This window comes from Lonchura striata, chromosome 1 (assembly GCF_046129695.1).
Source record: "Lonchura striata isolate bLonStr1 chromosome 1, bLonStr1.mat, whole genome shotgun sequence".
NCBI classification, from domain to species: Eukaryota; Metazoa; Chordata; class Aves; order Passeriformes; family Estrildidae; genus Lonchura; species Lonchura striata.
Window position 1 is genome coordinate 96,843,031 of NC_134603.1, and position 27,923 is coordinate 96,870,953.

Below are 27,923 nucleotides of genomic sequence, written 5' to 3' on the forward strand. Positions count from 1 at the left end.
TGGGTACAGCTTAGTTGCAAAAAAGAAAACCCGAGGCAGAGCTCAGGAGCTCCCATGAGTCCGGTCCACGGCCACACCGTCCCCTCTCCAGCAGCATCCTGCCCGCCTGGCCAGCAGTGCTCTCCTCCTCACAGAGTCCCCAGGTCAATGGATCTCAGTTCCCTTTTGCCACTTGCCAGGGAGAGGTGGCAGGGAATGGAGGCAGGCAGGGAGCCCAAATCCCTGCAGGGGAGAGGAGAAAGCCCTGCTGCTGCTTATGCAACAGAGACAGCACACCTGGCTTCACATGTGTGCCCCTCCTCATTGGCCTCCACTCAGAGCACCACCACCACCACCACCACCGACATGTGCACCATGAGGGTCCTTCCAGCTGTAAAATTTCCCAGGAGACACCAGAGGCAGCAACAGTCTCCCAGTCTGTCGTGACACCCAGGATTCTGGCAGCACAGCAGCAGACCCACACCCTGTCAGGGGCTGTGTGCCAGTGCCCTAGCCTCCAGCAAGGACACCATATCCCTTCAATTCAACACCTTCTCCGAGGAGTGTCCCAGCTTTCCTTCCTCCTGCACAGGCTGGGAGGCTTGTCCACCACAGGATGGGCCCCACTCCTGGGCCAGGGCTCCACCAGGCCACCGTGGCCCCCCGCTCCCTGGGGCCGGGCGGGCGCCCTGCAGCTCCGCACACTTCTCCTTGTAGTGCTGGGCATTGCCGGCAAAAGTCTCGCAGCGGCTGAGGTTCTCCTCCTGCACGGGGCTGCCCACGTTCTCCTCGCTCAGCCCCGAGGAGGCTGCTGTCCCCTCCTGAGAGTTTTGGCTAAGGTAGACAACAATGATGTCACCCTTGAAATTCATTACTTGTCCACTTGAAATAAAGGTGGAGTTACTGTTTCCAGTCACATTTCCTAAGGAAGGAGGGGGGGAAGAAAAGAAGACACACATGATTAATATTTTCCCCTCACAAGGTGGACACTTAGTGCAGTGAACTTAATCTGCTGGGGTGGCTTTGTTCTTGTTCCATTATTTTTTCCCCCGTGACATGAGGATGCTCTTATAATCAATGCCTTCCACTGAATCTTTTCATTATTTCCATTTTTGCCTTCTCAGGACCAAGTCTGTCATATGCAAGGAGCCTGTCTGGAAGGGTTGGAAATATTTTCCCTCTGAGCTGTGATCTGGGAAGCCAGAGAGAGGGTGACAATCTCATGTTCCCTCTGCTGCCTGATGCACAAAGCTGTGTCCAATATGCCTCTGCCTGCAGTTTGTGAGGAAATGCTAATTATTTCTGATGATGAGATTTATTTTTTCCTAGAGTCCTAGAGTCCCAGAAATCACACTGTTTACCAAAGAGGCAATAAACCCCCAATCAATCCTACTATTTGGGTTAGATAGCAGGCTTACTGAAAAAATACTCAAAGACTTAACATCAGATCACACAGTCACACAGTGTCCAAAAAACACGAAACTTATACAATTGTGTTATATAGTCCAGATCCTCCATGTAGGTACACTCTGGCACTCACCTAGCCTCTGCACGGATTTAGCTGGATATAGACTGATGCCATTGAAGAGACAGAGTCTATATTATAGCAGCTTAACAGAGTTATGGTTTCAGTCTGTCTGCATGAGGTTAGAGATTTTTCAGTACAAATGCAATCTTTCTGCTATTCAAGGACTGGGCTGCTGACCTAAGTGACAGCAGGACCAGGCTCTGGGAATTAATGAAATTTCCTCAGAGCAGAAAGAAAATAACTGAGAACAAACTTCCAACATCAAACTAACAAGCTTGCTAAAGTTTGAAAATTAAACAAATGAAGAAACAAACAAAATTTTCCTAGCCTGTCAACAGCCTTAGTAAGAGATGCTTTTGCTACTGTGCTTCATCATTACTTGCAGACTGTCCAACTCCTTTTAGCAATTTTGTGCTTTCTTCATGACAATCCTCAACACCTGAGACATTCCCATTTTCCTTGCAGATAAACGTGGCCCAGCCCAGAGAAATGCTATTTTTCCAGTGGCCACGGGTGCAACTGTTTGCACACCAGCACTCGGCACTGGTCTCCAGCTGTGTGGAATGAGGATCTGTGCCTGCTTGCAGCTGAGTCTGAGCAGCACTCAAGTGTCTCTTTAATAGGGCCCCCTTAAGCAATCTTATTTATTTCACCTAAACCATTGCATTGCTAACTCTTCGCTTTCTCCCCAAGTGCTGTTGATTAACATGAGATGTCCATAAGAGTTTTCTCTGGAGGAGTTTTTCCCTGCTGGTTCTTTCCAAACACCTGCTGGTGTTTGATTCAGCGTGGCTGTTTGCCATGAACGAAAGTCTTGGGCATAACTGCAGTAGAAAAATAACTGTTTGTCTTTAAACAGATTGCCTGTCACTTGCAAAAGGTGCTGTGAATAAAGTTACCAGTGGCCAGCACGAGATAAAAAATTTAGAAATATATGTGACAGTGGGGACGGAAAAAAAAGGCAGATTAACACATTTGTAATGCTTAGCTGAATGTGGCTGGCAAACTTTCTGTGCTTTCTGAAGAAACCATGCTAAACAAAAGGATATTTAAGGCCTGAAAACACAGAAAATGGACACAAGAGCTTCCTACACTGTGCAAGAAGAGTGATTCCAACCTGAAAAGCATAAGAGACACATTCAGAGTGAAGGCATTGTTCTATGCTGTGTTTCAGCCTTTTGATCTCTTCAGACTATCTGATATTAATAACAAAGACAAATTAATTTTTGTGGTAATTGTTCACCATGAGCTGGAAAAACGCAGGCAAATAATTTTCACTGAGACATTTAATGGCCTCTAGGTGGTGAGAACTGTTTGTCACTGCCAAACCAAGCTGTTTTGGGATCTGGAAGTGAAAGGCTTTGCAAAACCAGTCACAGTTATGAGTCAGCTAAGTTTTCCTGCAGTCATGTGTTATGCTGTAGCCCTGCACAGGCTTTGAGGTGGGCCTGAACTGATCCTTCATGTTCTGACTGCCTCCAGGCTTCTGGGGTTTGAAGAACTGCTTGAAGGTTTACCTCCATTTCCAGTGGTGAGCCCTGGAAGGGGCACCTGTCCAGAGGTTCACTTTGGTCCTCTAGGATTGTTTCACAGGAGGGACAGAGTTTACCAGTTCTGTTGTCATTTTGAGTGTTAGTGAACCAAGACCAAACTTCATGGAATTTCTCACAGTCTTTTTCTTCCCATTTTTCACCCACCCTTTTTTGTACCATTCTGTTTTAGTATAACTGTGTGCAAGGCCTGGTGGCTTCAGTTGCTTTGATAAGCTTTACAGAAAATTATTTTACATGCACACTTATTCCATCTGGGCATTTCATAAGGCCTAGCAAAATGACAGATGCTGATGCACCAACATGTGCAGCCCTGGCGTGCCTGGGCTGCTTCAGTGAAGAACCTGTGGCTAAGCCTTGTCCCAGTCCTCATGCAACCAGGCACGGCCAGGGGGGGCATGGCCATTCTGTGGGCAGAAAACTTACTCTGCCAACAAGCCAGGTTACCCACAGATCAACTAACCCACACTCTGATACTGCCCACAGCTCTGTCAGAATCTTCCTGTAGTCATGCATAAAAACTGGCAAATTAGGAAGATGGTATCTGTGCTCAGGTTTCACCAGATGGCACTATAGCATGTACATATCCAAAGTCACAGACACAATTAAAATCTCATATAAAGAATTGTGCTGCAGATCTAAGATGGCTAAGATTGCTAGCACAGCGCTTATATCCAAGCTCTCCCATTTGCTCTAGTGTTCCTTAATATTTTCTCTTTCTCTTTGTGTCATATTTAGAATGAAAAGCAGTGCCAAATATAACTTGGCTTTCAGTTGTACCTCAAAAGTCCAACAATAACAAAAAAGATAATTCGTGTTCTCTTTACTCCTGCTGCACTTTGTATAGACCAGACAGTAAAACTGCATCAAGATTTCAGGAAACTGAAGCAGCAGAAAGTTTCTGCTCTTCAGAAGATGAATGCTACACACTTTCAGATTCCCATATGGAATGCATGTTGAGAGAGGAAGGACCTTCAAGTGTGTTGTTTTGGGGCTTTGGCAGCCTGACAAGAATGTCTCTGCAAGAAATTTTAAGGCATGACATGGTTTTAAAGAAGGGCAACAGCTTACAACTGCTGTGGGTATTACAGTAATACTTAGATGTCCCACTCAACACTAAGGTCTCATTATGCTTGGCAGTGCACTGATATAAATAAAAATAGACCATCCAGCTTTATGAGATTATAATCTAAAATGACTAATAACATATGACAGGCAGATTGCAGACTTTTATACTGAAAAAATGTCTGGGGAAGAAAGGTTTCATCCAGAGAAGGCATGTAACTTCCCTTCTGCTGGTTTTGCTTCATTGCTTTTTTTTCTCTGTTTTCATTTGACAATTTTGCTGTATTTACTCAATTAATAAATAGGTAGACAATTAGTAAACTAATTAGTGTTTCAGAGCTGTTTAGGGAACAAAGCATATGTGTATGGAGAAACAGTGTCTGTATGAAACCATTTTATGTCGTTTTATATGCTAGCAAATAAAAACAAAGAGAAAGAGCTATAAGCAGGAAATTTTAGATAATCATTTGACCCAGTCACAGCCACCATCTTACAGCTCCAGCTGGAGCTTCACTGACCACTGTATAAATGTAACTGGACTTAAATCTAATGGCAAAAATATGTGTGCACACTGGTGAGTGAAAAGTATCTGCCTGAGCATTATGCATCCTTCCTTAGCTCAACCTCTAGGTCCTGACATTGTGTTCTGCTAACAGAACTGCCTGGCCTCTGCAGTGACAGCCAGAAGGTGGGTTCTGCCCTGCTGGTTAGATCAGGGTGGGACAGTGGTCCCCTGCTGGGCTCATTTCTTGCAGAATTCAATACAAACCAAATGGCCTGACAGTTTCAGATTTTTTTTCAGACTAGCTTCAGGGCAATTAAGTGGGAAAGCATAATTTTCTTCTTCTAAATCAGATCCTCTGAATATTACTGAGCTAGCAAAGAGAAAAATCCTGTACAACTGTGTCTGGGTGGAGTGTAATGGGCTTACCAGATGCTGGAGGGAGGTCTGAAGTGCTGCTGTTTGTCCCTGAAGTGCTTCTGTGTGTCCCTGAAGTGCTTCTGTTTGTGTTCTGGTACTTCACATTGGTACTATCTGAAGGTGCATCTTCCATACCAAGATTGTTTGCTAGAGTGCTCTGACCAGCAGAGAGAAAATTCAAACCACAGGTGCACTGGGCACAGGAACCAGTTTCTGGGGAGGTGGAGGTGCTGTCAGCTGCAGCATGACAGGGTTTGTAACACTTTTGGGGAGATTCTCTGTACAAAACGCCACACCTCACACAGATCTTCTCTGAGTCACAGTTTGTTGCAAAATTATCTGTGTCTTTGTTGCCTGTTTCCTTCAGGCAACTATGGGCATGTTGACAAGATTTCTGTAGAAGCTGGTCCGTGACAATGTGTGCTCCATCTGTGTTGGAGGGAGGGTGAAAGCCTTGAGAGACTGATACATCCTCTGTGCTCCCAATACCTGAAAAGTACTGGTTCAAGCTGTCATTCTCCCCTGCCTCCATTGGTTCTGAAAGTGATGACACAGTTTTACTGGCAGTCTGACTTAGTGAAGATAAATAATCAGTGTTATTGAGATCCTTATCCATGTACTCGTCTTCCGTGGGAACTGGTGGGAATTGGTAATCATCAGTCTCTGTTACCACAGAAAACTCTCCTGCCTCACAAGGCTCTGTTCTGGGGCTCTCATTCCTGCAAGGAGTGTGACCAGAGGTGCAGCACAATTTTCCAGGAACAGGAGAGCCCGAGGGGACCAGGAGACATGTGCCTTCAGTGGTCTGGGGGACAGGGGCATTTGTGATGTTCACCGTAACAAGTGCATCTCTGGGGGGTTCCTGAAAGAAATTAAAAGTAAAAACGTCTTTAACAAATAGATCAACATGAAGTTATTTTTCAGACAAAGAAGGAAAAGGCGGATTATTGTCCTTCCTCTGTGTGGAGCTGCTCAGGTTGAGCAGTGCTGCTATATTTCAGTCTTGATGTGCAATTCTACTCTGCTGTGAAACTGTGACTGGTGATGCTGGGCTCAGCAGGTGTTGAGAATGGAATCTGGTGGCCTGGGGAGTAAAAACATTCAATCTTGTGAGACACCTATCCCTAGCTTTTTCTTTGAGGCCACTCAAGAAGAGTTAATAAACCTAGAAGAGTTGTTGGATTCTGCTGCTCCTTATGGACCATTAGTAAGACCCACAAAACTGCTTATTAGGTTTTGGAAACACTCCCATGTGTCCAAAGGGATATTGATCTGTGAGGGCCTTACTGGGGGCTGAGTTTTTAATATCAGCAATGACTGAACAAAGAACCTGGATTGATTCAGAAGTTCTGAGACAAGCTAAAAGAAAATACAAGCAAGGTTGTATTAACCTGAAAGGTTAGGACAAAAAAAATGCAAAGGCCTATGACATCCTGTTGTCACAGTACTTGACAAAGTAAAGCTACATTTTTGGTAGCAGCTCCAAAAAAAGGGTTGGGAAATACTTCAGGGGTTTTCTTCAGTTTGTACAAGTTGTGCTTTAAAAATGTGTGTTTGGGAATGGATACCTTTAATTTCTAGCATCTGTTCAGATCTTCAAGGATAGAAAAGAGAGTGTAAGTGCTGCCAGCCACTAATTGCTGTTGATTCACTCCTCTGTCCCAGAGGACCTGAGCAGCTGCCAAGACAGGAGGTTGCATGAAGACTTATGAGACAAAAGAGGAACTGCCTTCTCAGAAAGGTGGGTTCTTTTGGTAGGTTTGTTTTTTCTTTTAAGCAATGAAATTGGAGTCTTTCAACAGCTAAGCATATCACAGCTCCTAGAAGGGATGATGGGACATTTGGGACACCTCAGTCCACATCCACAGTGTTAAGCAGGCTGTGCACATGAACTTGAACCAGTGCTACCATCTGTTTCAAGCATGGGGCTGGTGTTCTTCCAGAGCAAAAGCTCTTATTTATTTAATATCAGAATGCACAAGCAGGATTTTTTCCTCCCTAGAATTAAGGAGTCAAACAGTTTCTTTAGTTGACAGTTCTGTGTTTAATCCCTTGCATGCCTGGCATTTTTGGCATGACTCAAATCCAAGTTTCTTCCCTGTGAGTACTCCGGTATGTAACAAGGGGCAAACTCAGGTGAAGATTTTCCTGCACTCAGGATTTAAAAAGGCTCTCTCCTGGGCAGTCTCCTAGACAGGTGTTCAGTGACCAGTGGGTTCATGATTAACTTTCTCATCATAAACATTAAGTAATCACGAGACCTTTATCTCTATTAAAACTGGCTGAAACCAGAAAGCAGAATAGCTAAAGTTCAGAAGCTATTTGTGAATGGTGATTTCACATGCCTCACATTTACAGAAAACCACACTGAAAAAGCCAGAGTTGTGAGCAATTTTTGAGGAACTCAAAATTTATTTTCATTACTATGGAGTCTGCTTCAGAAGGGGTGTCATGAATGCCATGAGGAAAACCCAAAACAAAGAGAAATGCTACCATCTTTGATTTTACCTTTGTCCCTTTTATTTGGCTGCACACATCATTAGCCCAGTTCTGTAGATCTGCTGTAGGGAAAACAAAGGAGTAGCTGTAACATATAGCAGGCACTTAAGTTAACCACAGACCTAAACACCCACAGTCATTCACAACCCGCAATATCATATTAAATAAAACCAGCAAGCCTGTTTTTACTGCCTGCTCAAGTGTCCCAGCATCGGTCTAGCTGAGGATTCATTGTAACTGGAACAGGGATGTATTTCTGTGGAACAAATGTTTCCAAATTCCCAAAATAGACCACGGTCAAACTGTGTTCCACATCAAATGGGGTTTCTTTCCTGGTCATATGTCACATCAAGCTATGACTGGCCCAACGACGACCTGCTCACAGCAGAAATGGTCTATTTCAAGAGAAGTCACATGGATGGCCCAAAGGCCCTTCCCAGACAGGAGTGAGAAGCCTGGAGAGAAGCGGTTAAGCCACTGAAACCACAGGATGGCAGGCTCAAGTATAGCATACTCTACCTAATCAGGGTATGCTTAATGGGGAAATTAATTCCAATTTCTTTGGAATACCTCCCAAGGAAAAGCTTTAAGTCCAACATCCTTTAGGGCAACAACTGACACAATGAGCAATTCTTAGTTTGTGTTTGTAAATTCGGAAGAATTTGCAGGGCTCAAGTCCTGTGTACATTTGAAGTTTACAATGGTTTTGCATGGCTGAAGATAGATGAGCTGTGCAGCCACTGTCAGTTCCCAGCAATTAACTCTGTTGCTCTGATGTTGATTTACCATCAGTACCCACAACAAGCAGGAAGGGCTTCTTCCTGAGACTGCAATTCTCCCAGGCTGGGTGAGCAGGATTCCCCATGCAAAGGCAACGAGGGACTGTCACTGCAGAGCAGCAGGGCAATAAAAAAAGTCAAAGAAATTGCATTTCCCCCGTAACCTGCTCTGCATTGCAAGTGTTTGGTTTGTGAGCAGAGTCACCATTTCCTCCAGCCCATCCCAGAAATTCCAGATTTAGCACAACCCATGTTTAGTGTGGCAGAGGCAGCCTATTTCTAAAACACGGGCTGAAATATACTTTACAAGAAGTGAGTTCTGTCTTCCTTTCCACTGCTCCCAAAACTTTTCATAAATTGCTAGCACTTGGAAAATGAAATGGTGGAAAAAGCTTTCCATGTGTAGGGGAAAAAAATTAAGAACCAACAGAACAATACCTCTGTATGTCCTTCACTAAAGAGACCCAGGGCTTAACATACAGTGGAGGAATATGAAGGTATTAATATTCTATCAATAATAAACTCAGTATCCCAATGTTATCCAGTATGCCTTTGGCTAGAAATTTTCTATTTTTCTGCTTAAACTATTCACACTATTGCCTTCTAGTACTTTTTCAATACCTACTCAGAACTTCAGTCTTCAGCTAAAAGCATTGTTTCCATCATATTCTCAAATACACATCAGGCTTGTGTCTTGAAATCCATATTTTAGCCTGTCCAGATGCAGGTTTTTGAGTGGGAGGGAAAGTAAGGTGAAGAAGACAGGACTTCTGTCTGTCCCTGCTTCCCTTCAGTCAAGGGGTCAGCTGTGCCAGGTGCTGCAGAGCAGCCAGGCTGCTACAAAAACCCCCAGCACCAGCCCTCCTCCTCCATCCACAGTCATGTCTGCTCTGAGGATGGTCACTACATGGGTCACGTGTAATACACTGTAAATTACTGCCTGCCTAGAGGAAGGGAATTCTTAGCCTGGCTTTGTGCTAGATAAAGTGTATGCAGATGGACAGACATAGGGATGGCACAGAACTTCCAATGTAATTCCTGGGCTTCTTAATCTGTTGGTTACCCATGAAATCAGAGCGCACAGAGGGCCACAGTTGTCACACCCATGAATACCATTAGCTACGATGTACCTGTCAGCTTTTTCCCCTTCTTCTTGTAGTATACAATGAAGATGACAATGCCAATTAGTGTCACGAAAAACAAGATGACAATCAACACGTACAGGATTCTGTTTGTTCCTGCAGGGTGTAAAAGAGATAGTACCATCAACACACAGCCTGCATTCAGCAGTAGGACAATCCTTGCTCATTTTACCCACTCTTCTATGGGAGAGGGTTGTTTATCCTTCATATTTGATCTTTAGTTTCTATAATAAGAACAGTAACTCTAGCTCTCATGCAGTTCTGTGACATGCAGCCACACTGATAGTACCTGGTACCAAGACATTTCCATAAAAACCAGAATCTTGATGTTACAGTGCAATGTTCTCTGGTCAGGCTTCTCTCAAGGCTCCCTTGCAAGCTGCCATCAGGCCACTGGGCTGAGCTGAGCTTGATCTCACTCAGGGGACAGAGGATACACATTTCATGGAGACTATATAGATACAGGTGGAAAAATCTGTCCTTTATCTCAGGTTATGATGGATTGCTGCATGTCAGGCAAGCAACCTCCTTGGTACCATATCCACACTGAAGGAAATGGACAGTGGGCATGAAGGGATACCTGAGAGCGATCAGGCTGAGACTGTATCCATTGCTATAAAATAAGGAAGGAGAAGAGCTGCTCGTCTTTATACATGTAATGTGTGTGTTGAAAGCACATGAAAATGAACAAGCTGTAAATGTGATGGAGTCGTGGGTATAACATGGCTATAGCAGCAATGCTGCCATGCAGTTTTAATGGGAGGTATCCAACTCAGTTTAATAGTGGACATAGGCCCTAGAGGCACCATGCCTGAAACAATTTTTAAAGATGGGATTTTTCAAGAGCACTGTCTTGGTCTACAGCTGCTAGAGTCAATGAGAATGGATTTAAGCCAGCCCAAATCTCTAATAATCACATCCCTCCTCCTCCCTGCTACTTTCCAATTGTCAAACCCCTATGAGGACACAAACCATCTTCTGATGGCTCAGGCATCTTCCGTTCTTTACAAACTGCATCAGACTTGTCAGTCCCAGGCACACTTTCTTCCATTCCTAGAGCTGTACAGCTAAAAAAGAAAGACAAAGAGCCTAGGTTCTCTCAAGGAAGCTTGTTGTGCCTCCTACACTTAAGCAGAGCAGTACTTTCTGTTGTAAAATACGACATTTCTCCACCCCTAAGAACCTCAGATACTTTATTTTTGGCTCCGCAGTTCTGTTGTCACTGCTCTCTCTTGTTCTCCTCTAAGGAGAATTCAAGCTTCAGCCTGACAATGCCTTCATCACTGCACAGCCAATGCTGATGCTCCAAGTGCTCTACAGGCAATCTGGAACACCTCACTGAGAAATGCTTTTGCCCAAGCTTCTCCCTGCCTTCTGGCTGGTGTGGTCTATTTGCAATACCCCAGGACTTACTTGGTCCAGGATTTACACTCGTCGGTGGATGAAGAGACCTTTGAGAAGTAGCCTCTGGGACACGGTATGCACATTGTGTCCCTGTCTTGTCGCACTGTGTGTAGGAAGGAAAAATGTCATAGATGAGTTTCTGTGGGTTCCTTCCAAGCGAGAAGAAGTTGACTATGCTCCCCATCCTCCTGCTCCACTCTCCTCGCACAATCCCCCTGAAAGCTTTCATAAAGAGTGGAGTCTTAGGTTATACTAGGGCAGCAATGACAGCCCCATGTAAGCCCCAGAAAGTCTCACCTGGGCACTTCTCTACATGATCAAAATGAGAAATGACCAGGAGCCATCTGTGTGATTTACTGAAAAATAACACACAGCTGTTACATCCTTCCCCTTCTATTTATTCCCTCATGATGATGCTGTGCCACAGACAGTGATGCTGACTGGTATTGTCACTTCTATGAAGCCACAGTGAACAAAATGCTGTATCAGAATTTGTTAAGCTGGAGAAAAAACAGCAACTGTCCTCCAGACACATGAAGCATTTCTTCCTCCACTACTCTATTACTTGTGGCTTTTTTGGGGCTCCTTATGCCTGGTGAAGCTGTTCCCATGGTTCACTCTGAACTTAACTGTTTTCCACACACAAAACACCTGCATCTGGTTTTAATTAGACTAAAATTAAATGTCTGTAATAAACCTTTGCACTACTAGCCATCCAGAACAGAATACACGAGCCACCTGAAAAGTGTTAATCACTTTTAACTTGTTTGTGACATTAAAAAGTAGCAAACAAAGTCATTGCACAAAACCAGACTGCAAATCTGACCTCAGGAACAATCCCCAAAAGAGTGCTTCTCTGAATACAGGAGCAACACATGACCTACTGACTCACAGTCAGACACCTCAGCAAACATTAGAAATCTACTGGACACCTTGCAACTACTGCCATATCCACGTGATAGCTTGCAGAAGTCACTTGATCCAAGATACTATTTAAACTATGGAGCCAGAAGCCTTCAAAATCTGAACAGTCTAAGGATTACATGCACTAGCAATGACAACTCAGATATGCATCTTCTGTTGACAGTCATCTGAGAGTCTAAAGGACCCTCCCTAATGCTACAACCCACACAATGTTGGCCTCATCCAGTAGGCCTGAGCTGTACATTTCACTTTGTACATCCCCTTTCTGTATCTTACCAGGAGGCTTGACTCCCAGTCCAGGAGCACACATGGTATTTCGCTGACAGCAGTCGCAGTCCTCGTTCCAGTGGTAGCCCATCGTACAAGCACACTGCCGCTGGAACGTGCTGTTCCCTGGGTTCACTTCTCTCAAAGCCTTCCCTAAAAGAGAAAGCCGATGAGAGTAAAAATCTCTCTGATAACAAGCCTCAAGTTTCTGAACCTCCCATTCTATCTACTTGCTTTCCTTGAATGGCAGAAGCAAAACCATTCATGTTCGAGGAAATGGTGTCTTTCAGGAAGCATGGAAGACCCTTGATCAGCATGGGACTCCTCGCCCACTGCACTCCTAAACAATACATTTCCTTGTGGCTCTTGTAGAAAATAAACACACCATTTGCAAGGGTGAGACAAACACATTAAGGGAAGTGAATGCAGTGTGCTGGGCAAAAGGACAACTTCTAAAATCAGCTCACAGGGGTGAATGGCCACAGTGAAGATAATCAGCAGCAGCAGCACAGAGACTGCAGTCATGGTGCTCTGCACAGCACAGGATCTCTTCTGTCTGGGGACCTCCCTCTCTGCCAGGCTCTTCTGAAAGCTCAGCCTCCAGTGTTGGGCACCTGAACAAAGCAACTTCCCTAGATCCACTTTCCCATCTTCATGCTTCACTAATTTGGATTAAAAGGTTCTGCAGTATGAACAGCTCACCTTGATCACATATTTTATGTAGTAAACATTTATCTTCTTCATTCCAGACATCCATATACTCGTTCGGGCCACATGGCTGGCACACGCTATCAGAAGTAGCAGTGCATCTAGCAGACAAATACTTCCCTGTGATTGAGAAAAGGACAAGTAGGTCATCTTGAAGCTGCAGAGCAGCTGTCTAAGGAGGTTAGAGAAAAATAAGATGTTGGGTGCTAACAATAATTTCTTCCTGCACCCTTTTAGTTTGTCAATCTGGTCCCCATTTCAGTGTGGCACTGAAACATCTGTGAAGTGGGCAGCCTGGGAGCACAAGAATCGAGCTGTGTTCTGTCTCCCACAGTGGTTAAGTGCTAGCCCAACAAAACAGCTGCTGTGGCCTTTGCTGAGGCCAGCAGGACCACTCCTGCCCTAGGAAGGCACTTGAGATCCGGCACCTGCAGGGCACGTGCCGATCCATCAGCAGGCAGGAGAGCTGGCTGCCTCACCAGCCACCCATAGAGCAGCTGCTGAGGAGCCTCTCAGCCTCACAGCCCAGGCAGTGCTCACATACCTGGCTCACACTTCCTGCAGCACCGTCCAGAGTACTCATAGTGTTGTTCGCTCTCACACGGTGGAGTGATTTGTAGTGACAGCTGGAGAAGGGAAGGAAAGAGAGGACATGAGAACCAATACACCTGGAGAGCTCCAGACCTACCCAGTCCCAATGCTGGCAGAGAGAAGGAAGATGTTCCATCTGTACAGCATTATGGATAGACAAGCAATAAAACTTACCCAACATTTGTGACTTCAAAGGTGCTTTATAGACATGCTAAGGGGATGCACTTGATGATGTACACACAGGGATTTTTAATAGAGCCAGGTGACAAATAACCCATCTTGCAATTTGCCATGAACTTTTGGCCTGCTACATAGGCTTTTTTTACATTCCTCTTTTATTTAAAATCTACTACTTTAAAACAATTGTAAAGACAAGAAAAGGCATAGAGATACCTCTGTAATCCCACAGAAATTACCTCAGATCAAGACCTGGGAAACTGCCAGTTTTAATGTAGCGCATTAAGCAAACAAGCAAAGTGAATGATTTATATTCCTGAAAAAGAAGTCCCAGCTTCCCACTGGGATACAAAATGCTCCTGGCTAGTCACATAAAATACTGGGCTTAAATTTTGCAGCTTTTTATAGCTCCCACTGTGTCCTGCAGAGGTGATCTCACGGAACTGAGACAGCCATCCAGAAAGGTGATGCAATTAAGATAACAGCTTTTTGTGTCTCAAAAAAACCCAAACCAAAACCAACACAAATCTACACAAAGCAGCCCCTCTTCCCCAGCTGAAATGGGTACATGGCAGGGCATCTGCAAAGTGGGCAGCAGAGTTGCTTCTGGCCTCATGGGCCTTTGCATTGCCTCCCAGCTCTCAGCTGTCTGTACACACAGTGGTTGCACCCAGAGCCCAGGCTTGAGGGCATGGCTTATGCTGGGGATCCTGGCCAGCCAAGCATTGTGCCCAGCCCTTCTCCGACCCTGCTTTGGCAGCCCAGAGTCCTCATGGCAAACTCAACACCTCACACTTGTTGATCTTGAAATTAGATAAGGTGATTCAAAATTGAGCCCATAGCAAGGAATTATTCACTCTTGGATACAGACCTGAAAACTGCATTTACTTGGACAAAGGTGCAATAAAGCTTCTTCTGCTAGTTAAAGGGAGCTTTTGCCATCTAATAGCACATGACAACCCTATATCTGCTGGTGCTGGTTCCCACTTAGCATTCTCCCCTTGTTTCCACCAAGTCTTTATAGCTTCTCTTTCTTCCTTTTCTAGTTTAAGCAATAGCAACCTCTTTAAAAAGAAATAATTTTCCCTAAGCACCTTGCCCTCTTCTAATGCTGGGAAGGGTCTTATATATTAAAGGTGACAAAAAAACATTGAAATTGTTCTTAAACACCACCTTTTGGCTTGGAGTTTGAGCCATGGGTTGGTGCATGACTTGTGTTTATCAGAACTGTACTAGCTGTGTCTGGAACACAAAAAGTAGCACAAGTCAGAGGTCTTGAGTTCTCGTATTTTTCCAGGGTATAAACAACATATACAGCCTTTTTTTAATCATCACAGCAATCTCAGGTTAAATTAAGAGTCTAGTCTTCTGTTGTCTCATTGTTTCCTTGTGTCTTTCTTTGCATTCATTATCAGTACCTTTCCTGCGATTAGATAATACCTTTTTGGAACAAACACTGCATTCTCTGTTTACACAGCACCTCCAAGGAGGACACAGGATAACAGCCAGTGCTGGTGAGAGAAGAGGCAATCTAGGAAAAGGAAAGTTGGGCCAGCCTGGCAGCTGAACAGTGACACAGCTCAGTAACCCCTATACTTGAAAGAGCTTGTTTTCTGTAATGCACTTCAGGCTAAAACACTGAGATGGCCAGCAAAGGGTGGAGGTGATGATGTGGAACCAAGCACAAAGAGCGTCTTGAGCAATTGATTCTCTACCCAGCCATCCACAAAGGTAACAAGGTCTCTCGTGGTGAGACCAAAAGCAGGTCCAGCCACTTGCTTTGTGTTACAGAATATCCTCTTCTTCCTCGTTTGCCCCTGCTTAATAGTTCCTCTTTAGACAAAGAGACTAAAAAAATTACTGAAGTGTCAAACAAGGGCAAAGTCATCCTTTTTGCGGAAGGATATGCAAATCTGCTAAGGAGCATTCAGCTAAAGGGTCTGGAGTAATTTCTGAGAATCACAAGTCAGCCTGAGGAGAAGCAGCAGGACCCTGGAACCAAGGTGAAGGGAGCAGGCTAATTGCTCAGCCACCTTTCTGACATAATTTTATACCACCAGGTTTTATGACACAATGAGGGCTGTTGTTATGGAATAGGTCGCAGCTGCATTAACCTGTGCTCTCCATCAATAAGCAGCCTCTTCTGTGTCTGTGTCCTTCCCCTTTTCACACAAACCAAGGCATTCATAAACTGCAATACTCCCTCTTTTGATTTGTGCCCAGTGGTACAAAGACAAGGCTCTCATGGAGCTAACCCCCAGGTGAAGATGAGGGATTCTAGACTAGTATGGACTGGTTGGACCTGCCGAGCATGAAAGATGGTGCAAGAGTGGTCAGGAAGGGAAACCAAAGCAACCTGGAATTTTCTTATGGTGGAAGCCAAACTTAAGACGTTTTGCTACCACAGCTTTGTTGATGTCAGGCTATCCCATGTTAATCCCTCTGCCAGGCAGATGTGTCTGCCTCAAACTGTACATTAACTTCCTTCGGAGGATGAGAAGTATTTGTGCTGCTGGCAGCACGATGACCTGATGCTTCACCATCACCAGCACATTCCTGCCAATGTGTCCTTCTGAGACAGGGAAGTGCAATTCATTTGTAGAGGAGGAACTTGTACCAGGAGGCCATCTGGCTTTACAGAGGTGACAGGAAACCAAACCAAGTCTCCCAAGGCTCAAGTCTGCTCCGTAACCCCTGGAACATCCTTCCTCTCCTCAGATGCTGGCCTGTGGGTCAGAGTGATTTGGACACCACCAAGCTCTTATCTAGAGAAAGAAAGTGCCAACTTCCTCTGAAATGCTTAAATGAAAAAAAACCCAGCATGGTCATTCCTTTAATGGTCTTGCTATTGATGAAGCTGCTGATTAAATCCCACCACCATGTGTAAATAAGTGCTTCAGAGAGCTCTAGGTATCCTGTGTAAGTTTAATTTGTCACTTCAAAAGTGTGCAAAGCACCCAGATTTGCACCAGTTCCTAAAAAAGCAGGCAGCTTTCCCATTTGATCAATATTACTTCAGAACAAGTATATCTGACAGGGGAAGAAGCCAGGTGAAAAAGACAAACCTCCTCCGGGCTTGGTAGATCCAGTTTAGTAAAGCATACCAACACCTGCTTACCTTTAAGCACATGATTACCACAATTGACTTCTTTGGAACAGGCATGCTTAGATCAAGGTTTGCAGAAAGATTGTGTTCTGGTGTTGAGCTGCAGGCAGACTTTTCAGTTTTGGGTTTGGGATTTTTTCTGCTTATTTGTTGAAAAGGACACAAAGCAAGAGTGTGCTTGTGTTTTTAGGATTGGAGAACATCAACGACAGCACTACAAAGCAACACTGTGTTACTCACACCTTAAAAAAACACCCACACAGGTGCTTCTAAAGGGGAGAATCAGCAGCATTCAGATTCCTGTCCTCAGGCTTAAAGAAATATTTATTCTTTGTGCCCTTGAGCAATCAGAGGGCAGTAGAAACTGTGTGTCATGGATGCTAAAATTACTTTTCTTGCTCTTCACATTTCAGAAAAGATAGAGTTGCATGGGCCTCTTTCCTTTAAAAGAAAAAATCTGGAAGAACAAGGCTGGGGGTTTCCACAATCTTCTTCCCATGACACTTTTGAACAAGAACCTGAGGCCTCAATGAGGATTGCTCATTAGCGATAATCTCAGTTTTGCAAAAACTGAGATGTAAAAAGACATGTCAAGGGGTAGCTGTCTTTTAAGATGACACCTTCTTGATCAGTGTAGTTGTTTCTGGAGAGTATTCAAGTCATCTGTCATTGTTTCACTGAGCAAAGCATATTTTTTTCTCCATTTATTATTACAGCATCAAAGTACCTATGGGAAAGACAACTATGGTCTGTCCGCCTTGCACACACCACTTCTTCTTCATACTTTGGAGCCCAGGTTTATTGAAACCACTTGGTTTGAGGTCTTTAGACTTGCTTGCTACAAAACTGAAAAAAAATCTGTGGATTTGGGGCTTTTCTTGGGGCTCCTTTGTCAACAGGAGTGAGCTTTGAGCAATATTTCCTGAACTGAAGTAGCCCCTGCAAGCACAGTTAAGAGGGCTTCTGCAGTCATCTGCTGCTGCTTCTTCAAATATGAGCCACTGCCTCTGCCCTCACAGGTACCAATTGTGCCCACAGCCTTCCAGCCTTCTACCTGATTTGGGTTGGCAGTACAGCTAACCAGACCCCAGATTTCTTCAGCCCATTGCCAGTTTCAGAGGCTTGCCTAAAAATTATTTAAGAGTAAAAATAGGATCTGGTTCTTGATGAGCACTGCTGTGGCCGGTGCGCCCAGGCATTCTGTTGAGGCACATAATAGTAACAACTCTGGAAAATTTTACAGTTGTGGGTGTACAGGGGGAAAGAGGAGCCCTGTATTAAAGACTTAATCATAATCACGTTGCATCCAACAGTTCCTTCATGGATAGTCTTCACTTGATAAAAATTAAATCAAAGCAGCACCCAAGTCACAGCTTTGCAATTGCAGTTATTGGCTCGCAGGTCTTTTGCTCCACAAAAATCTTAGATTGTGAATGAAATGCTTTTGGTGATGTCAATTTTCCAGTGACCAGTACACCACATCACAGCACTACCACCACGTGGTAAAATAGAGCCGGGAAATGGCAACAGCTTAAACTAAATATTATTTCACTTTTAAAAATAGGTCCTTAAAACCCTGCTAGAGCCTGAATGCTTGAAAAGGCCAGAAAGAGCTTAAGGGATAAAATCAATAATGAAGAGGTGAAGAGAAAACTGTAATGTGCAGCCAGGACTTGGGCAAATGGTGGCACAAATTCGGTCCTGCCTATTCCCCTTATCCCTCTGTTCCAGTGTGCAGCCAAAAGCAAACACCTGAGCACCTGGTGCTGCTCCACCGTGGGAAGGAGCATTCCTCAATCTCAAACCCACCAGAGCTATTTCTGGCCAGCAGCTACGCAAAGGAGAAGTGCTGCACTGACGGCTCTCACGGTGGGGTGGGCGCAGGCAGACAGGAACCTCAGGTATATCAGATATATCGAGTGGGACACAATGGGGGTGAGAGACAGCAGGGCTGAAACAGGGACTGACTGAAGCTCTGAATCAGGCAGCCTGCTTCCCCGGGCTGAAGACTTGCCATCACGTGCACAATATTTGTCATTCAGAGACGAAGTCATGTCCCCACCGCAGCCAGAGTGGCACACGTAACATATTCACTGCCTGGGCAGTCAGTAGTGCCTGCACATTGCCTACACTTCGCTGCAAAACCTCCTGCTTTAACCTACGTGCACCCACAGCTGCAGCAATTCAAAGACTAACAGCTACTAGGTAGAACACTCTGAAGGTGAATCAGAGACTGAGAACCCAAAAGCTAACCAAACCAAAATATTTAACATAAAAAGGCTTGACAGCAAGACCAACAGTCCATAACAAGCAGAAATAAAGGTTGCAGAATAATGACATTATCAATGCTAATACCTAGGTATGCTTGTGGTAAGGCCTGCAGAGGCAAATCTCTTCTAGATTAAACAGGTGTGAGAGCAGTGCTCCAAAGAAAAGTTTAGTAGCCTTACCACTCCAGGTACAGTCTCAATGACTCATCATGAGTAACTCTACACCCATTCATGCTTAATTAAAAAAATTTAAAAAGCCAGTAAAGCCACAATGATTTAGGGGGAGCATGCTCCGCTTGCATTTTAGTTCAGGAGATCATTTTTCTATGCTTCATCAGCTGAAGCTGAATCTTAATGAAGAAATGACCATGACAGATTTCTTGGGCTGGATGCCAGGTTAGGAGTCCAAAGTGGACTTTCTATGCTTAAAATCTGTATATTTATGTACCCATTCCTTCCAGCACGCCCTCAGAGTGGAACATAACATGCTAATGATGCAGGCACATCACATCTCTTATGATGTGAGGCAAGAGCCCACAATCCTAGCTGAGCTGCTGAACAGAAAGCTTGTAGAAGAGAGGAAGCTTGCTTTCACCACCTGATGCTCTGCTTTGGCTTCCTTCTCCTGGATTTTAGCACTGTCCATGGAACAACTGCTGAATATTCTGCAGGCAGAAACATGAAGGGCAAAGCTGGGGCTGCAGCCCTTGCTTGGGATGATAGCTGTCTGGGGGGATGCATGCAACACCCACACACCATTCTGCCTCGGTGTGAGTTAGAGGGAGGACTGCATGACTGATCTGCACCTTCTCCGTTGTGAAGGAATTGCGGCCTTTATTAAAGGGCTCAGGACTGGGCTGAGAATGGATTAATTCACTCTTTAAGTGTCATCATGAGGAACCAGCTCTGCCGGTGGCTGCGGCCAGTAATGTCTATGGAAATATTCTTCCCTGATTTGAAGAGGTCCTGGCTGCTTTCCATAAGCAGGCTGTTTTACAACATGTGGTATTGCAGGGGAGAGCTTTTCTTCCTGTGAGATCAGATTCAAGGAACCATCTCATCCTTGCTACCAAACAATGCTAAGTTACTGGAGCATATGTTGCTCCTAAGGCAAAACACTTCGCTGTGGCAAAATAATGCACTCAAAATAGATTTTCTTGTGTGCTACATAAGCAATTTTAGGACTTCATATGAACCTAGTTGCACATTTTTCCCTATCTGTATTTCTGCATTCCAGATTAATGGGTTGCCTAACAAAACTTCACAGTATTTTTATTTCCATACAAGATTCTTTTCTTTTCCCTCCACTTTGACCACTGACTAAATATACTCTGCGTCCATCTGCAGTCACAAATGTTGTTCTTCGCCATTCTTGAACAGACCCTTTATACTTTTTTTTCTTTTGGAGTAGCCACAAAGTGGTGAGGGTGAATGACCTCATTTTTTTCCCCCTCCTTGGCTAATTGGCTCTTGCAGGGTGGATTAAACTGGCCAGCTTAGCTCTTTTACCAAAACACAGCTTTTTCTGGTCTCTTTTATCTAGATTTTAAGAAGGGAGGCAGCCAGAGAGTTCTGCAGAGGCTGAGAAGCAACCCTGGGTCTCAGCTCTCTGCCTGCCCACTGTGCTGCTATTCCTTGCCAGAGCCCCTGCTCCAGGCACTCCTTTGGGAATGCTGCAGGGAGGCAGCACAAACACATCTGCTCAAGTGGTGTGGGGAACATGCCTCTGCTGTGGGGATGTTGCTGAGGTCCTGGGCAGAAAAAGATCCAGAGAACAAGGGTGAGGGTTGGATGCTGCAGCCTACACTATGGCATCCAGCCAGGGCAATGTATCCACTCCCTTCCTGGGCCTGCGTGGGCAGACCTCCCTGTGACTTTGGTGAGAAACAGATGGGGCACTATCCCAAGGTGATTTATGATTCTTTGGTTTCATCTGCAGCCATGACATCCTGGGCTCTGCACAAACACCAAAGAATGCCATGCCCAGAGAACCCACAGCCTGAGAAGGCAAACAAAAGAGGTAACCACTGGAAGCCCTGAACAAAGCAGCTGAGGTGGCTACACAGGTACGAGACATAAACCAGGATGTCCTGGAGTGGCAGGGTGATGTCAGAATTGCTTCTGCTGTGCAGTGCTGAGCCCTTCAGAAGGCACCCCATCACAAATATGATGGCACACTGTGGTGATACACAGACTGGGACAAATCAGGAAATCTTCTTTCCAGAGTGCCAAAGCATCACACCAAGTCCTGCTCGCACAGGGCAGACACAACAGCAGGCTGCCCTGAGCACCAGTGCAGCTGGATTCCCTGCAGCCCACCTTGTGCCTTCCAGCCATTGCTGCTTGTGGAGTTTTTCTTCTACTACATGAACTTTGGACCATTTTCAAAGAAGACTAAGTCATAAAAAGGGGCAAGTTCTTGCAGGCAGGCTATTGTGTCGCACACACCAAGGCCTGCTCAAGTCCAGAGTGCAACCTGGTTAAACATCACTTAATTTTTATCTTGCATTTATAACACACAAATATTTGCCTTTGCGTTTTCCATCAGCAATAATGAGCCATTCTCAGAACAGCTGCTTCTCCATGTAAGCAACACCAACAAAGGCATCCTTAAAAACAGGGGTGTGTGGCTGCAGCAGAAACCAGTGCTGCCTTTCAAGCTGAGTTTCCATGGAAAGGAAGGGGACAGTCTATGCAAGGAGCAGAGCTGACACGGATGACATGATGAACCAGCTATCTCTGTTTTCCTCTTCCCTCCTGTGTAAGCTCAACCAGCTTCCAAAGCAACCATCTCCTCCAAGTGTCCAGCAGCCTTTGCTGCAGAGCAGCCCCCTGCAGCATGGGGCACAGGATGGAAGGAGATCTGAATTCTGTGGTAACGGCATGTGGAGGCAGGAACTCTCCTGGCTCTGGTCACCACAAAAACTTCTTGGAGACCTGGCCATACAGAAAGGAAGTGGGCAGGGAGAAGCAGGACAACCTGGCAGCAAGCATTGTCTTTTCCTTGCATCTGCGCATGTACCTACTACAGGAGAGCCTTTCATCACTTGAACTCCTAGGGACAGATGGAAAAACATAGCAAAGTGACTCAAGTATGATTCCTCTAAATATTGTTAAGGGTGTGTTAAATAATGTTAAGTGATGCATTCCTTTTACCATCTGTACTGGTTCTTGCCCAGCTGTCAAGTTACATTCCACTTTTCTGAGCTTGAGGGTTATAGACAGTAATGGGCACTAGAAACAAAAACAGATCCTTAGGGATGCAGTTAATCTCTCTGCTTGACCTGTTTCTTTTGGTTTTTTCTTCCTTCTGGCACAGTATGAAGAAAGCCCTGTGACCTAGATGACATTGGTCAGTACCCTCAAGATGTCTGATAAGCTTTGAATTCTACCAATTTGTGAAACGTGGCAAAGATTTGTTTTGGTCCTGCTGGTGGGAAAGAAGAAATTACATCGGGCAGATGATGCTTAACATGAAAAGAGAAGTGGGACAGATCTCTTAAATTGTGGGTTGATGTAGTTTTGCATACATTATATTCTGTTGACATGAGGTGCTGTAAGATTTTTCACATGTTCTGGAGGAAACTGCAAAACAATGGAAGGCTTGCCAGTGTTCCTCAGGGGAGCCATTGCTGCAAGGGAATTCTGACAAATGAACTAATTGAATTACAGCGGCTTTGAAGCCCATGCTGTTAATGGTAGAATATATCCAGGAGTCTAGATTAGATATTGTAGAAGTTTTGCTCTTCTGAATGGTTCCTTTGGCCCTGATCAGAGCAGGAATAATGGACCAGGAGAGCCCACAGTGTAACACAGTATAGTCACTGTTACGCTCTTTTTTCCCCTCTCTCATCATAGAGACTGTGCATTTTAGGAAGTTAGAGAAAAACGATATTTTGGCCAAAACTTTTCTACATTGCAAAGAATTCCAAATGTTTGCAATGACCAAGCTTTAACTATGAAGTAGATGTTACAGAGTAGTAGAAGGACCCATTCCATGCCACACAAGGTGAAATATATCTGTGGTGCAACTGATTTATTGCACAGTTGCAAGTGCACATTCTCAGAGACTATCTGGTAGTAACACTGACTCTCTTTACTGATATTAAGCAAGGAAAGGGATGTAGCTATTCTGTGCAAAGAAGCTGAGCAAGATCACGCCCCAGAGAGCAAAATACCTCTGACAGGTGCCCAAAACAAATCACTTGGAAATATCATCTTGTGGCTGAAGCACAAGATAAGTAGGGCTGAGCTCTGTTCCCAGAAGTTCTGTTCCATGATTGGTGTGTGACCTAGAGCAAGTCACAAATTCTCTGTTCCCTTTTCCTCTTTGGTGAAAATGATGACAATGATCATGTCTATTCTCAGCAGAATTATGAGTGAGTATGCAATAACTTACATTTCCAAATGCTTCTAATTCTTTGCAGGAAATACATTGCAAATATCACAGTTCGAGCACTATTACACCCTATTAACCAGTCTAAACACAAATGAATCAGAAAAACCTCAACCCTCCCACAGGTATTCTCACATTTGTTCCATCAGAAAACAACACTCTTCTAAGAAACCACTGCTCAAATCAGTCAGATAAAGGAGAAACTGAAAAGCTGTTCCAGAGCAGTACCTCTCTAAGCTTGCCTTTCACATTCTTATAGGTTCTGCTCACTCTTGAAACCAGAATATTAAATTAATGGGCTTTTTGACAAATTGTTTTATCCTTATCTTTATGCTACAGCTTTCCTGGAGCTTCCTACAGTTTTTTGCTGCTACTTGTCCAGAGCAACAGTGATGCAAAGTTGCACCCTGTACAAACACAGACTCAGAATTAAGCATGTGTTGGAGGCAGTGGAAAGACTTTACACATCAGCCCAAAATAAATACAAGTTCCTTGTTCTGTGTCCTGTGAAAGGCTATGAATCAAGAGGTGAGAAATGATGAGGAGCTCTGGCTCCTACATCACGGTACCTGAAACATGCCTGGAGCTATACCACGGAAATCTGAATTTCCAAGGTTTGGTCAAAAGCTGAGCCAAGGCAATGAGCTAAATAGCCAGGCAATGAGGCTATTCCAAAGGGAAAATCTGCACTAAACTCGAATGGCTCCAGAAGGAAGCAGACATGTAATGGTTACTGACCTGAAGTAAAGGTATGAAGAGCACTGAGGTCTGCTCTTCCTGCTGCATTGATCAGTCCTGAGCACCAGGGCAGAAAAAAGAGAGACACAGAGGATACTGAGGGACAGGGAAAACCCTCTGAAAGCTGTGATGTAAAAGCCAGTTTTGAAACTTTTAGGCTCATTCACATACATATGGAGGACACCTGGAAAGCAGTGATTTGAGAGAAGCCTGAGAGTGAGGGTGGACAAAACGAAACGTATGTTTTAGAAGAAAAAAAAAAGGCCTGTGTGGTTTTACGCAACATATTTAGGACCAGGGATCCAAAGGAAAGGCTCTCAGGACAGTGTGGCCAGACATTAAATTGTAAGCTGTAGACAGCAGAGGGTTTTCTGTTTTGGTTTGGGTTTTATCTTTTTTATTTTCTTGAAGCTGCACCTTGCTTTCAGGGAACCCAGCCATGGCCCGGTTACAGCCCCATGCTGAGGGAAGCACTTTAAGTTACATAACTCATCAAGAATAATGACACATAGAAAAAATACAAGAAGTTCAAATGAAAGAAAAAGAAATGGTAGCGAGGCTGCCAAATATTGATTAACGGAGGAAATAAAGTGTAAATAATTGGTAGCATGTTATTGGTAAATCTTGCCAGTCTCTGAGGGTCTAAACAACCACAAGGGAGAAGGATAATTTTTAAGCTGTATAATTAGAAAGAGCAAAGCAAGCTTCTGCCGATGTAAACTGCTGGAGGTAACGCGACGGACGCCACTGACAAGGATGAGCAAGAGCTGGCTGTAGAAAATGCCCTTTCCGACCAGCCGCGATCCCAAGTGTACCGCGCTGAGCAGCAGCCACCTGGCATCGCACAGAGCTGCGACCAGAGCACGCTGTGTTTGCAAACAACCGCAGAGCCAAACCTCGCTCGGATCTCCCCGGTCAGAGGAAAGGGCTGCCCTTTGGGGCAGCAGACCTGGCACCGGGACGGGGTTCCTGGCTCAGCCATGAGCAGCACATCAACCTCCGAGCGAGTTGCGCGGCCGCTCGGAGCCCCAGCCCCTCGCACCCGGGGACCGGGGTCACACGCCGTCCCACGTCCCGGGGCTGCCAACATTCCGGACGACGGCATGGCCACAGCATGACGGGACTCATCCTGGTGGGAAGCTGGAAAGCTGAACCTGGGCTGCGAAAACACCGCGTCCCATGCCTGAGGGACAAGTGTGCCCACGCTCTCTCGAATAAATCTGTTCGGTAGGGTGGAGTCTGCCTTATTTTTACTCCACATGCAAATTATATCCCTCAACAACCCCACTGCAAATATTTTCTGGTTTCTCACACCCTGCTGTTTTCCCTGCAGAACCCCTGGCTTCCTTTACAACTTTGGGTTTGGGCTACTTTGACCTGAGAGAAGCGAGAGAAGCTTATGAGCTGCTGGGATAAAAACAAAACCAAAACCCGAAGAAGCAGAGCGGGGGGCAAGGCAGGCTTAGCTGCCCTGCCCGGCCCCGCGGGGCGCCGCGGGCTCCGACCGCGCCGACCGCCGCCGGCAGCGGGCCGAGCGAACAGCCCGCGGGCGGGACGCGGCGCCCACTCCCCCCGCCGGCTCCCAGCCTTACCTGTCTGCCAGCGAGGCACAGGAGAAGGAGCCAGCAGCCTGACGGGACGGGCATGTCTGGGTGTGCGTCTCTGCCTCCTCCCGTGGCTCCTTTTCCTGCCACCGAAGGGAAACTAGATCCTTCCAGCCAAGCCCCCGCGCCGCGGCAGCGCAGCGAGGCACATTTGAGCTGACTACTTCTCTTTCTTCCTTTCCTTCCTCTCAGCTACACGAGGGGAGAAGGGAGAAGAAAAAAAAAAAAAGGCTTCTGGCTGTAGTTCCCACAGCATTTCCTCAGCCTTGACATGCAGGACTTTTTTTTTTTTTTTTTTTTTTTCCCCTCGCTTCTTGTCCCTCCCTTTCCTTTCTCCACCCCTTTTTACAAGAAGTTTAGTCACCATGCCCACGTCCCTCCTCCGGCCGGTGGGGATTGCATTCCCGGTCAGTTCTCGGCATCCACCTGCTCCCGCCTCTGCGTCCTCCCGCTCCAGCCCCCAGCAGCTTTCCTCGCTGTCAGTCTCCCCTGGAATTGCTGCCTTCTCCTCACGCCCCCAGGTATCGCCTGTCACTGTCAGAGGACATCTTGGGCCTCAGGCAGCCTCCCACTCGCCCCCCGTGTCGCTGGGTGTGCCCCCGGCCCTGAGGAAAGCTCCTGTCCCATCCCTTCCCGTGCAGCACGTGGGTGCCCGCCTCGGCCTCCTGGCGCTGCTCGAGTCCCCCTCCCTTCCCCCTCCACGAACTTCAGTCGCTGTCGGGAGCTGGCGGACGGGATTGCGGCCAAGAGCAGAAGAGCAGCGGAAGATGTGCTTTGGGAGCTCTCCCAGAGCGCTCCGGGCCCTGCGAGCTGGCTCGGAACGCTGCACGGCGGCCCCTTGACCCGCAGCGGAGCCTCCGCCGCCAGCCTGGGCTGCGGCTGCTGGCGTGCCCGGCAGTCCGCCGTGTGCCCGGCAGCCCGGGCAGCCCGCCGTGTGCCGGCAGCCCGCCGTGTGCCTGCGCTCGCAGAGGGTCAGGAATCCTCTGTGCTGCGGCAGGACGGGGCCCGGCTGTTTACACAGGCTGAGGATCCAGCGGAGCTGACCCCGTGAACACAAAACCTGCCCTTTGTGCTCGCATTCTGAGAAACAAGCTTGGGAGCATGTTTCTGACTTAGGCAAAGAAGGAAGTTGTTCTTTCACTTATGTATTTAGATTTAACCCTTGACCAGGAAAAAAAAAAAAAAAAACCAAACCTAGAGTTTCTCTATGTTTTCAAATAAGTAAATACATTCAAACACAAAAGATGAAGAGAATATTAAAATCTCATCCTTCCTCGGTGGTGCCATTGTCTGATTTCTGCTCAGAGGAATGATACACTCAAGGACAGAAACAGCAGCTGAGCTTTTTTCCTGTAGCTAGCGGAGGGCCTGCCTGCACAGCAACCTTCACCCTCAGATAGTTTCCAGGGGCCATAAAGCCTTTTTAATCTCCCTAAAGTTGCTTGACCCCCTCAATGTGCTCAGCAAGCATTGGGCCCCGCCTGATCTGTGCTGCAGCAGGTCCTGTTTGAGGTCCTTGTGCTCCTGCCTGTCCTGGCCTTGTTCTCTGACACCACATGGCTATTTGGGCACTGGTGGCCCCTGGTTTGATGCTTCACAGTGGGCTGTGGCTCAAAGGAGCACTGCATGACATGCCTGGTGCAGGGCCAGCAGCTGCTTCTGATGCCCTCGCTCTTCTGGAGGTGACTGGGCAAGGATAATGCTGATCAAGCTTGTAAGTGCAGTGTTAGAGCCCTGTCACCCCACTTGAGGAGTCAGGGTCTCACCATACTTGGACTGGACAGGCTGCTGGTCCAGAACAGAACTGCGTTGGGAGTGAGGAGTAGGAGGGATGGCCACAGCACCCAGAAGCCGACTTCACCAGGGCTTTGCAAGGTAAGGTGTGACATGTGCAAAGGTGTGTGCCCGGCTGCTGGCAGCATTGCTAGCCCTGGTTGGTCCTGGAGGGAGCCCATTGAGAGGGAGGGACAGCACCGGGGCAAGATCCTTCTGCCAGAGCCTTGTCCACTCATTGCTGAAAACATGCAGCTCTGTGCCAGCAGGGATGTTTTAAAATGCTTGTGTTTATGGTACAAGGAAATGTTTCTTTTTAAACAGAACAGTCTGTTAAGTCTCTTCCCCTTTTCACATTTAGCACAACACCAAGGCTATAGACTCTGTTTATTTACCAACTGCTCCTTCTAACCAGAGATTAACAAGAGCAAACTCACACTCTCATGAGCAGTTAGATGTGTTATCATCTTGCTCTGAAGGTGACAAGTGAAGACTTTGAAG

General features: G+C 45.9%; 1 protein-coding gene across 1 annotated transcript; it reads right to left on the minus strand.

Annotated features, from left to right (window-relative positions):
• On the minus strand, positions 1-25,919 carry TNFRSF11A (TNF receptor superfamily member 11a). Its single transcript, XM_021530548.2, has 10 exons — positions 25,638-25,919; positions 13,312-13,393; positions 12,762-12,887; positions 12,069-12,212; positions 10,878-10,971; positions 10,437-10,531; positions 9,453-9,560; positions 7,553-7,605; positions 5,054-5,906; positions 1-901 (listed from the first exon to the last, which is right to left on the minus strand). Exons 1-10 carry the CDS (start codon positions 25,689-25,691, stop codon positions 519-521), a joined length of 1,992 nt encoding a protein of 663 aa, XP_021386223.2. The 5' UTR covers positions 25,692-25,919; the 3' UTR covers positions 1-518.
• Between the last annotated feature and the right edge of the window lie 2,004 nt (positions 25,920-27,923).

Bases quoted from the DNA above. Each gene is read 5' to 3' on its own strand.
- TNFRSF11A (XM_021530548.2), bottom strand. From the start codon at position 25,691: ATGCCCGTCCCGTCAGGCTGCTGGCTCCTTCTCCTGTGCCTCGCTGGC. The intron at 7,606-9,452 runs GTACATCGTAGC...TTTTCCCTACAG, and splicing joins GAAGGGGAAAAAGCTGACAG to CAGATCTACAGAACTGGGCT. The intron at 5,907-7,552 runs GTAAAATCAAAG...AATTTCTTTCAG, and splicing joins GCCAAATAAAAGGGACAAAG to GAACCCCCCAGAGATGCACT.